General features: G+C 42.7%; 1 protein-coding gene across 1 annotated transcript in view; it reads right to left on the reverse strand.

The window, feature by feature from the left end:
• Positions 1-12,253, reverse strand: part of LOC139160139 (zinc finger protein 420-like) — a 33,053-nt gene that overhangs the window by 3,996 nt on the left and 16,804 nt on the right. Inside the window, exon 4 of the mRNA XM_070737705.1 lies at positions 8,452-9,455. Coding sequence (XP_070593806.1) covers positions 8,452-9,455 — 1,004 coding nt within the window. The remainder of the gene's footprint in view (positions 1-8,451; positions 9,456-12,253) is intronic.

Consider the following 12,253-nt stretch of genomic DNA (forward strand, 5'->3'; position numbering starts at 1 on the left):
CACCTGAAGGGGGTGAGGGGCACTGAGTTTGTAGCACCAAGAAGGCGGTGGACTGAAAAAGTTTGGGAACCATGATCTAGCCCCTTACCCAGCGAGGCCACAATCCCATAATTTTCCACCATGACATCTTCATACAAACGTCTCTGTTTTCGATCCAGCAGAGCCCCCTGGTCCTCTGTGAAATACACAGCCACATCTTCAAATGTCACTGAATTCTGTAAAGAAAGTAACATTTATCAATATGTATGCGTTCATATGGATCTAGCTAGCTTATTCATTGTTATTCTGTGACTTCTTCCCGCATGGATCCCAGCGGCCACAGAGTTGGCCTTCTCCAGGTCCCGTCAACTAAACAATGTCATCTGGCGGGACCTAGGGGGAGAGCCTTCTCTGTGGCGGCCCCAGCCCTCTGGAACCAACTCCCCCCAGAGATTCAAATTGCCCCCACCCTCCCTGTCTTCCGCAAGATGTTGAAGACCCATTTATGCTGCCAGGCATGGGGATATGAGAGTGGTGTGATTGTGTAGAATTGACTGTTTTTTTAGTAATAATGGGTTCTTAATTTATTTTTTGTATTGGATTTGTATGGTATTGTATTATTACTGCTGTTGTGAGCCGCTCCGAGTCCTCCTGGAGAGGGGTGGCATACAAATCTAATAAATTATTATTATTGTTGTTGTTGTTGTATTTATTTATTTATTTACTTGTTTGTTTGTTTGTTTGACTTATATGCCACCCCTCTTTGTGGACTTGGGGCGGCTTACAACATTTTGATAAAAAGATACAATATATAAAACATTTCTAAGCCAATTAATAGAATAATAAAGTTAGAAATTATCTTAAAAACTGAGCATTTAAAATCAAACTGTCACATACATACTATCACATTGAATACATTCCTTGGGCAGAGGTTGTGGTCTAATGACCCCAAGCCTGATGACATAAGTGTGTTTTCAAATTCCTACAGAGGGCAAGGAGAGTGGGGGCAGTGCGAATCTCTGGGGGGAGTTGATCCCAGAGGGCTGGGGCTCCCACAGAGAAGGCTCTTCCCCTAGGCCCCACCAACCGGCATTGTCTGGCTGATGGGACCATGAGGAGACCAACTCTGTGGGACCTAACTGGACGCTGGGATTCGTGCGGCAGAAGGCGGTCTCGGAGATAATCTGGTCCTACTCCATGTAGGGCTTTATAGGTCATAACCAACACTTTGAATTGTGTCCGGAATCCAATCGGCAGCCAATGCAGTCCATGGAGTGATGGTGAGATACGGGAGAAAGATCAAAAGCAACATAAGAAAATATTATTTTACCGAAAGAGTAGTAGATGCTTGGAACAAACTTCCAGCAGACGTGGTTGGTATATCCACAGTAACTGAATTTAAACATGCCTGGGATAAACATATATCCATACTAAGATAAAATGTGTCCTCCTCCTCTTCTTCCTCCTCCTCCTTCCACCCAAATTCCGAGCTTTTATTTCTTTCCTAATGGGTTTGCATGCATTCTTTGCTTTTACATTGATTCCTATGGGAAAAATTGCTTCTACTTAAGAACGTTTCTACTTAAGAACCTGGTCACGGAATGAATTAAGTTCTTAAGTAGAGGTACCATTGTAGATCCAAATCTCTCTTATCCAATTCTGATGTACTTTGCAGATTCTACATCCGTGTTTCTCAACCTTAGCAACTTTAAGATGTGTGAGTTTCAACTCTCAGAATTCCCCAGCGAACAGGCTGTTAGAAAAATTCTGGGAGTTGAAGTCCACACATCTTAAATTGAGGTTGAGACTGCTCTAAGTAGACTCCAATGCTGCTTTAAAAAAAAAAACCCTGTCCATTTGCTGACATCAAGTTTCCCAGCATTGGATCAGTTTTCCCCAGCTATGTGGACTACCACTCCCAGAATTCTCAGCAACATCCCTGCCAGCAAAAGAATTTTTGGGGCCTTGGCCCCTCAGTCTGTAGATTCCTCATATGCTGAACAGCATTTTTATTCATTTTGTGAAAAGGAAGCCAACTTTCTCACCTTAACGTGATTCTCAGGAATTATGGTCAGTGGACTGAAGTCATCTTCCATTATCCCAGCCAAATGTATTACTGGAGAAAATGATCATAGCATTTGGAGCTCAGTGCGCTGTCTGATTATTTTACCGCTGTGGGGACATATACAGGATTTGTTTGTTAGTGACTCAGTAGTTTCAACTAATCGACATATTCAGGCTTCAAGCCAAGCAATGAAAGATTTGGAGTAGTTTATGTCTCCTTTTTTTCTTTCACCATTCCTCATTTTCTACAAAAATCCAACTTAGGCATTTTACTGGCTGAACGAAAACACATCTTCACCCCAGCCTGGACATTCAATATCCAAAGGCCACCAAGTTATCATACGTGAGGTTCCCCCCCCCCCCCATTCTCAAGCATTTAAAATATAACAACACGAACATATTAACTAGCGGATCGACTCTTGCAACTTCAAGACAGCACATTCTTATTTGAAAAATAGTGTATTTTTCATAGCAAGCAGCTTGTGACACATAAGGGGCGTGCATAAGAGCACCACTGTGCCTATCATCTCTGTCTTACTGTCCTATTGTCCTAATTTACCTGTACCTACTTTGCTTATGTTTTTGTTTACATCAATACCTGCTATCTTGTGCACGTTTTTGACAAACAAACAAACTGTTGCAGGGTACCTCTCTAAAACTGGAATAAGATACGGTATGGAAGACAAGAAGCAACCCACAAATGAAATAGATCTTTTTTTTAAAAAAAATATTATTTTTGAAGGACGGTGAGGGTAAACGGTTCCATTTAGGCAAAAAGTCTTACTTAGCCTCATCTCTACTTCCATAACCCTGAAACGTTAATCCTTAGTTTACGTCAATACCCCCCCCCCCACGTTTGCTACCTGCTAAATGCATCCGACTACAAATCCCATCAACGCCACTAAGCAACCAAACGAAGAGACTGATATACAAGCCAACACATCTGGAAAGCATAGGTTGGAGTAAGCCCTGCGATGCCCTTAAAGGAAAGAGAAGGAGAGACAGATCACCCCGCTGTTGCTTACTCCCACGTCTCCCTCCCATCTCTTTTCCCAGATCACAAAACTTGGCGATCTCTGGCGACCAACTCTCCACCCAATAGCAAAGCAAGAATCCAGGAAGCATATTGTTTTTTCTTTCTCCCTCCCCACCCCCTGCAGCTCTGTGATGCAAAGTTTTTGCACCCCCTCTAAAAGTACGGCCAGAGGATCCCCGCCTTTGGCTGCTTTCCACCCGCCCGCTCGTGCGCTTCCTTACCCGCCCGGGCGCCTCCGCCGCCTCCATTCTTTTGACAATTCCAATTTTGACGTCTTAGTCGCCCCCAGCCAATCCAACCCTTCGGAATCTGGAATCAGGAAGCCTAGTGGCCACTGGGATTTGTGGTCCAATTCGCTTCCCTGCCGAACGGAACCAGAGGCGCTTCTGGGACTCGTAGTCTTCCTTTCCTTTTCACGCCTCAAAAAGTTCGTCTTGATTCCAGGCGCGATAAAGAAGGTTGGACTTCAACTCCCAGAATTCTCTCCCCCCCCCCCCCATTCTTCTCATCCAAGCTGAAGAATCTCCTTGGATGAGAAGCGAAACGTCTTCCCAAAAAAACCTCTTAAAAAAAATCCACTTGCCTCTTGAAAAAACACTTTTGGGTCTCCCAGTTAGTATGATCTGCACTCAGTTTTGGAGATCCAACAAAGCAAGACATAAAAGTGAAGGCAAGTAGACCCTCCACGTTTTATTTATATAGCGTTTATTCAGATATGCTATTCCTGAATCTGGAGGCTCAATTTAAGCATCGTGGCTCGAGTGTTATTTTTGTTGTTGTTGATACAATGGAGTCTATGGAAATTCTCAATCATCCAGGTCATGGTTGCCTCAAAGGGGCTTTTTCAAAAGGCAACTGGACTTTCTTCCCCACCTCCCTTCTCATTCAAGAACCTCAGTAGTAACAGCCCCTAACCCCCAACATTTCTCCCTTAGACTATCCACGATTGACCTCTCCAGGTTCCTAAGAGGTCAGTAAGGGGCATGCATAAGTGCACTAGTGTGCCTTCCGTCCCCTGTCCAATTGTCTCTCCTTATCTCATTCATCTTTTCTTCCTTTCATATATCTTCTCCTCTATTTTTATATCTTTTCTTCGATCCTTTTCTTTAAATATAATACTACATGTCTATTCTCTTCAATGTGTATTTATTGTGTATTGGACAAAATAAATAAATAAAATAAATAACCGAATCAGCTTCTTGGCTGAGAAGCTAAACATCTTCAAATAAAAAAACAAGGAAGTCCAGTTGCCTTTTGAAAAAAAGGACCTTTAGGACATAACCATTTCCCTCCCCCCACCTAGTTACTTTTGCAAAAATGTGCAATAATTTGCCTTCCATGCATAAACTGAAAGTATCTCATAATTCTGAATTGATTTAGCCATTTTTAAAAAATGTTACAGCACCATGTTTTATTTATTTTATTATTAGATTTTAACTTTTCTAACTAAAGCACTGGAACTTACTACGTATAAATAAAATGGTGTATTCAGTGGTGGCGGTGGTAATGGCTGTTGTATCTTTTGTGATTTCTGTGCAACTCAATGTTTATACTTTGTAACTGAATAACTGAAGTTTATAACATATAACTGAATATGCCCCGAGTCCACAGAGAGAGCGGCATATAAATCCAATAAATAAATAAATAAATCTTCTAGTTTATAACATTAACTATAAAGGTTAAATTAATAATAATAATAATAATAATAATAATAATAATAATAATTTTATTTTATTAGATTTGTATGCCGCCCCTCTCCGAAGACTCGGGGCAGCTAAAAGTAGGTACGTGTCTGCTTAAAAGGAAGGAAAATGAAACTGGGCAAAGGGTTGTTTTATGTATATATATTTAATTGATGACAATAACTTTATAAATTACTAATGCAAAAAATTCTTTTTTTTAAAGAAACAGTTTATATAGAGTTGTACATCACAAACTTCTCAAACCAGGACAATTTCAATTTAAAGAAATCCAGCAAAGGTTTTTACAGACAACTCACCCCTCCTTCTTTGTCCTCCAATGTAATATTTAATTACACAATATCAATTTTTAAAGCTTGCACCAGATGTTTTCAGGATTCAAGTCTGCAAATTGCCAAGTTTGAAAAACGCTGCTCTAAAGAATCTCCAAGCAAGCACTTTTCAGGTGAGCTGGAAACAACCAACCCTGTCCTGCACTGTGCATTACTATATCTCAATTTGTTCAAAAAATGAAAAAAGATGGTGACGTCTATGGACAGGCACCCACCAAATTGGTCCTGTGACATCATCAATAGTTTGCTACCAGTTCAGGCGAACTGGTACAAAACAGGAGGAACCCACCTCTGGCAAAGTTTGACCTGCAGCTAATCATAATAATAATAATAATAATTCATTAGCACAGACTCAGAGCTAAACCCACCAATCCTCCAATAACCATAGGTCTGGATCAGTGGTGGGTTGCTGCCAGTTTGGACCAGTTCTTTAGAAATGGAAGCAGAAATTTGCTGTCACTTGCCAAACTGGTAGCGATGACTGACGGTCCACGATCCTGAACATATCTTCCGGTCACCTTGGCTTGCAAAAAAACCCCTCTGCGCATGCGCAGAGACTTCTGGGCAGAGTCACTCTTGTGAAGTGACATCAGCGCATGTGAGCAAAATTCGCACTTCTGTCGCAATGCGAAGCAGTAGGGAAGGCAAGTGGAACCCAGTCCTGGTCCGGATGCTTTGAGGAACAGGATGGTGAAACAGCAATGCTGTGTAAATAGGATGTGGATTTTTTGTCTTGATATTAATGTGTGCTGGATTCTTCCTGGTGCTTCTGTTTCCTCCAAATCCTAATGGAAAAGCCCAGCGGGATGCATTTTTTGGAGTGAGGGAGGCTAGGAAGGTGACCCTAAGGGCCAAGTCCCAGTAAAGATTCATGTCTAACCACTAGGTGGAGCCCAAGATACATTGAAGAACAACAATAGCAATAAAAATACATAATTAATTACAATAGGTAAAGTTTCCGGTGGAAGCATGACATCTAGAATTTGGGAGCATGCTAACTGGGGCATTCTGGGAACTGCAGTCTTATTGCATCAGGAAGTTGTAGGATGAAATTTCCCCACAGTTAGAACAATTAATCAGTGGAACAGCTTGCCTCCAGAAGTTGTGAATGCCCCAACACTGGAAGTTTTAAAGCAGATGTTGGATAAACATCTGTCCCAAGTAGTGTAGGGTTTCCTACCTAAGTAGAGGGTTGGACTAGAAGACCTCCAAGGTCCCTTCCAACTCTGTTCTTATATTGTTATTGAATATAGCATTAATTTTACCCCCGTTATTTCTAGACTAGCAATCATGAATATGCAGAGCAATGAGGCAGCAGTTTGCAAGGTCCCCCGCTCTCTTTCTGTGCCAACCACTGTTTCCTTCATAGAAAGTATCCTCCTCCTCCCACAAAACGTGGTTGCAGCTTGAACCATGGGGAAAAAAACCACAGAAAGCACCACTTCAATAGAGCCATACAAGCATTTACCCTCCTTGCTGTGGCTACCTTGCTGCTGTTTTAAAACACTTGGGAAGTTGTTATTTCTGTATGGTGGAAGATAAAACAACGGACAAACTGATGAACCCAAAACGTGGGACGAACAATATGGACAAGTGAACCAATTGCCCTACATCAGTGATGACGAACCTATGGCACAGGTGCAACGGGTGGCACGCGGAGCCATAACTGCTGGCACACAAACCATTGCTGTAGCTCAGCTCCAACATGCATATGTGGGCCGGCCAGCTGATTTTTGGCTCACACAGAGGCTCTGGGAGGGCGTTTTTGGCTTCCAGAGAGCCTCCGGGGGGATGGGGAGGGTGTTTTTATCCTTCCCCAGCTCCAGAGAAGCCTTTGGAACCTAGGGAGGGCGAAACACGAGCCTACTGGGCCCACCAGAAATTGGGAAACAGGCCGTTTCTGGCCTCCAGAGTGTTGGGTTTAACTACTCTACTACATGCTTGCACTGTCTTGTAAACACATCTCTATGGTCAGGTCGCAATTAACTGACCAGTGTCACCTTTTGATGACCAAAAGGGGCAGGTACTCTGCAGACTATATAAACCTCTGAAGAGTAGATGCTCCTCCCTTCTCTTCTACCTTCTTCTTCTGAACTCCTGTGTGATCCATTGTCCTCGGCTGAGGACACATGTGTGAGATGAAATCCAAAGCCATCCTCACACGTGGGACCATCCAGAAGTTATTAATATGGACTGGAATATAAACGTATCTGCCTGCAATCTATCAATTGCATGAATCGACATAATTGTAAGTAAAGATTGTATTTTTCATCTTTATGAAGGAGTGGTCATTCATTGCTAACAAATGGGATTCTGAACCACGTGTCATTTCTTGCCATGCTAAATCCGCTGCAAATTAAGCCAGCTGAACTCTGCTAATACAAATAATATTAATAATAATCAAAATACCCAACACAGAGGACTTCCGGGAGACAGGAGAAACTGCTTTCGCCCTCCCTAGGCATTGAATTATGGGTGTGGGCGCTCGCGCATGTACAACATTGTGCGTGCATGCTCTTTTGGCACCCAAGGAAAAAAGGTTCACCATCACTGCCCTGCATAGTACTAGCAGTAGCATTTAGTCTTATATAAAGGTTCCCCAACCTGTGGGCAGCAGCCCCCTATTGAGATGTGGCCTATTGGCCGCAGGACTGCGAGAGTGGCTGGCCATTGTGGGCACATGTGCACCCCACACCCCACTCATAGTAGTGTCGTTGTGAGTGCCACATAGGCGCTCCTATTGCCATGTCACACGCACTTGCAGCATTGTTCGTGCTTCTGTGAATACAACGTGCCCATTTGCCTGCCCCTCTCCCCTCCGGGCAACCAATCCGGAAAGGTTGAGCAACTCTGCGAACCCCAAAACATAGTTTTTTATAGCAGTCTCTGGGTGATTTATAATTATATAAGCATATATTGTAAATCACCCAATATAACCAGCAATCCTGCGCCTCATTTTACCGCCCTCGAAAGGATGAGTCAACCTTGAGCCTCGTCAGGATCGAACTCCTGGCTGTGGGCAGTGATAGCCTATGTTACTACACTTTATCCACTGAGCCACTAGGGTTTCAAGTGCAACTGCCATTAAAACTCAGTCCTTCCCACGTTTTAATTGTACATCTCTCTTCAACATTGGTTCTGCCATCAGTATATCTGTCTTCCTTCATCGGCATCTATGAAGCGTTTTTTTAAAATAACCTTTTTTTTTTAAAACCTAAATGTAAATTATTCAGAATGTAATCCATTTGAGTCCGCCGATCTATACTGAATAACATTTCCTTGGCCTTCAAAGCCATCGTCCCATTTAAGGTCGTCAACGGGCCTAACTCCGCGAATGAACTCGATGGTGGACCTTGAGATGGTAGCGTCGCCTAAAACATTTCCCACACTCCAAGCATTTGTAGGGTTTCTCTCCTGTGTGGATTCGCTGGTGCTTCACAAGATTGGATAGCTGGGCGAAACATTTCTCACACGCCAGGCAGTGGTACGGTTTTTCTCCCGTGTGGACTCGTTGGTGACTCACGAGAGCCGAACGTTGAGAGAAACACTTCCCACACGTGGGGCATTTGTAGGGTTTCTCCCCCGTGTGGACTCTCTGGTGATTCACAACATCCGAATGGAGCATAAAAGATTTCCCACAGTGTGGGCATTTGTAAGGTCTCTCCCCTGTGTGGATTCTCCTGTGTTTCACAAGATCAGATTGTTGGGCAAAACTTTTTCCACAGTTCAAGCATTGATATGGTTTCTCCCCCGTGTGAATTCTCTGGTGGTTGACAAGGTTCGACTGATGAGCAAAGTGTCTGCCACACTCCTGACACTTGTAGGGTTTCTCTCCAGTGTGGATTCTTTGATGGCTCACCAGGACAGACTGACGAGCAAAACATTTGGTACACTGTAAGCATTTGTATGGTTTTTCTCCGGTGTGGACTCTCTGGTGGTTGATGAGAACCGAGTGACGGGCAAAACACTTCCCGCACTCCAGACATTTATAAGGTTTCTCCCCCGTGTGGACCCTTCGGTGTCGGATGAGTTGTGACCTCTGAGTGAAACGTTTCACACACTCCAGGCACTCATAAGGTTTTTCTCCTGTGTGGATCCGGTGATGGTTGGCAAGCACGGACTGCCGTGAGAAACACTTTCCACACTCCAAGCATTTAAAGGGTCTCTCTCCTGTGTGGACGCGCTGGTGTTTCACGAGCTCTGAGCGATGAACAAAATATTTTGAACATTCCAGGCATTTGAAAGGTTTCTCTCCCTTGTGAACTAGTCGATGTATGGCAAGATCCGATTTCTGAACGAAGCATTTTCCACATTTACGACAGTAATTTACTTTCCTCAGGGCCCCTGAGGAGAGAAAAACAAATCTTGAAAACAGAAGAGACAACACATTTTAAAGAATTCCTGAATGAGCATTTAGTTATCTATCTATAAGAAAGCAATAGCTAAATGGATACTGATATTTTGTAATAAATATTATTTTTATAGAAACATAGAAACATAGAAACATAGAAGTCTGACGGCAGAAAAAGACCTCATGGTCCATCTAGTCTGCCCTTATACTATTTTCTGTATTTTATCTTAGGATGGATATATGTTTATCCCGGGCATGTTTAAATTCAGTTACTGTGGATTTATCTACCACGTCTGCTGGAAGTTTGTTCCAAGGATCTACTACTCTTTCAGTAAAATAATATTTTCTCATGTTGCTTTTGATCTTTCCCCCTACTAACTTCAGATTGTGTCCCCTTGTTCTTGTGTTCACTTTCCTATTAAAAACACTTCCCTCCTGAACCTTATTTAACCCTTTAATATATTTAAATGTTTCGATCATGTCCCCCCTTTTCCTTCTGTCCTCCAGACTATACAGATTGAGTTCATTAAGTCTTTCCTGATACGTTTTATGCTTAAGACCTTCCACCATTCTTGTAGCCCGTCTTTGGACCCGTTCAATTTTGTCAATATCTTTTTGTAGGTGAGGATATATATACTGTGTGTTGTGAGTTGTCCTCGAACAACTCTGGTAACGATAGATCCTCAGGAGGGTGAGCCAGGCCCATCTTGGTACACTGGGCCAGTGGTTTTGCCAGCTGAGGCAGAGAGTGAGAGTGAGGGAGAAATAGACCTGGATGAACCTGAAGGACCATCAGAGGTGGCAAATATGCCAATGAGAGTAGGGTCTGACTTAGAGGAGGAGGAGGAGGGAGGAGGAGGAAGACCATGAGCCTTTGTTAGATACCTGCTTTAGAATACTAAGAAAAAGACAAGAATACTTCTATGGGAAAAGGAAGTAGATCAAGCTATTGGCCTTTTTTTCTCTCTCCCCCAAGTTTCCTGGAAAACCTGGCACGGAGTCAGAAGCCGGTTCTCTCTGAGAGGACATTTTTTCTAAATAAATTAATTTTAAAAATAAATAAATAAATAAATAAACAAACACACACACACACACACACCACCACCACCACCACCAACAATAATAATAATAATAATACCACCAGAGCTGTAACCAGCCCTAGGGCGAGAGGCCAGTGTGAGGGCTCACACGTTCTGGCTAGGAAGAACATTGGCAAAGGGGATCATACTGCAACCAGCCGGGATCCCTCACCAGGCTTAAAGCTTGCCTGCAAGTGGCTCCAAGGCAGCCCTAACGGCTGAAGGAGACAAAAGGAGCCGGGGGGGGGGGGGAGGACCCAGGGCCCTACCCACCAGCAGATAGAGCTGTACCAAAAGGCCACCGCACCCTACTGCTTCCTCAGGACCAATTTTAAACTGATTAATTTGGAATTACTAACCTAATGAAGATTATTTATAAGGAGTCACAGACAAAATAGGTTATGCTGCCACGAGGTGTCTCTGTTAGAAGCGAGTCGAAAAACTGGGAAGGCATTAATTGCTCACCAAGTGACTCAGCCAAGCTTTAAGCCTCTGTAGATCTTTTTTCACCATTCTAGAGTAGTCTGTAGTTTGTAACTCTAGTTGTTCACCATTCCCCATAGGCTGTGGGAAATTCAGGGTGGAGTTTCAACATTTTGTAATAGAGTCAGTTGATGTTTGGGGGTTCCAGCCATGTTACGCTAGCCAACTGTTATTTTTCTGCTAAACTCCTTGGAGTAAAGATGCCTTGTCTGCGGGGAATCTGGAAAGCTCTAAATGTAAGTCAGTGAAACTAGAGACTCTTTATCTCATAAAGAAATGTGCAATTAGCTTTGATCTTCAGCAGCAGCCTAGCTGCTGGCCTGTTATCTTTTAACTACTCTCACTGAGACGCTGCCATGATGAATTCACGTGCATGAATTTGGCTTGTATAAATAATGCTTTCTATATAAAAAGATTGCTCCTTTGTTTTCAACCTGCGTAGGCCCGGGATAGGACACAGTGGGTTTGGGCGGGGGGTTTCCCCCCAGGCTTTACACAACCCAGAACATTATTGCTTGATCTGTGTAGTTTTATAAATCTCAAAAATAAATAAATCCATGAAGGCCTATGTGATTAATTGACGGCCTTGCCAGTATCATATAAACTTTGGCCAGGAGTTTAATACCATAGTTCAGTGATGGCTAACCTTTTTTGGTTTGTGTGCTAGTTTGCACATGTGTGCTAGCACACACCCATTCCTTCCCCCAATCATGTGCACCCCCTAGTACCCAATGTTCCCTCTAATTTTTTTCCGGTGTGGGCGGAAAAGTATAGTGTCTGAGCGACAGTCCCTTTGGGACTGGGCGGCATAGAAGTATAAATAGATAGATAGATAGATAGATAGATAGATAGATAGATAGATAGATAGATAGATAGATAGATAGATAGATAGACAGACAGACAGACAGACAGACAGACAAACAAATAAACAAATAATGAATAAATAAATAAGAAAAAAAATCCCTTCTTTTTTTATTAAAAGAAATTAATAATAAAACAAAACCAAAATCTATTACTATTATTATTATCTTCTCCTGTTTTTCCATCCCTGTCTCCTCCCCCCTTGTGTGTGTGTGTGTGCGTGCGAACTCTTGAACCATTTCCAATAACAGGTGAGCTATTGGAAATGGTTCAAGAGTTCACACACACACACAAACGGCTGGGTTTTTTCCCCCTCTGTTATTATTTGGGTGCTTTTTACCATATGCTTTAAATCAAGAGTCATTTCT

The sequence above is a fragment of the Erythrolamprus reginae genome, chromosome 2, assembly GCF_031021105.1.
Source record: "Erythrolamprus reginae isolate rEryReg1 chromosome 2, rEryReg1.hap1, whole genome shotgun sequence".
Taxonomy (NCBI): Eukaryota; Metazoa; Chordata; class Lepidosauria; order Squamata; family Dipsadidae; genus Erythrolamprus; species Erythrolamprus reginae.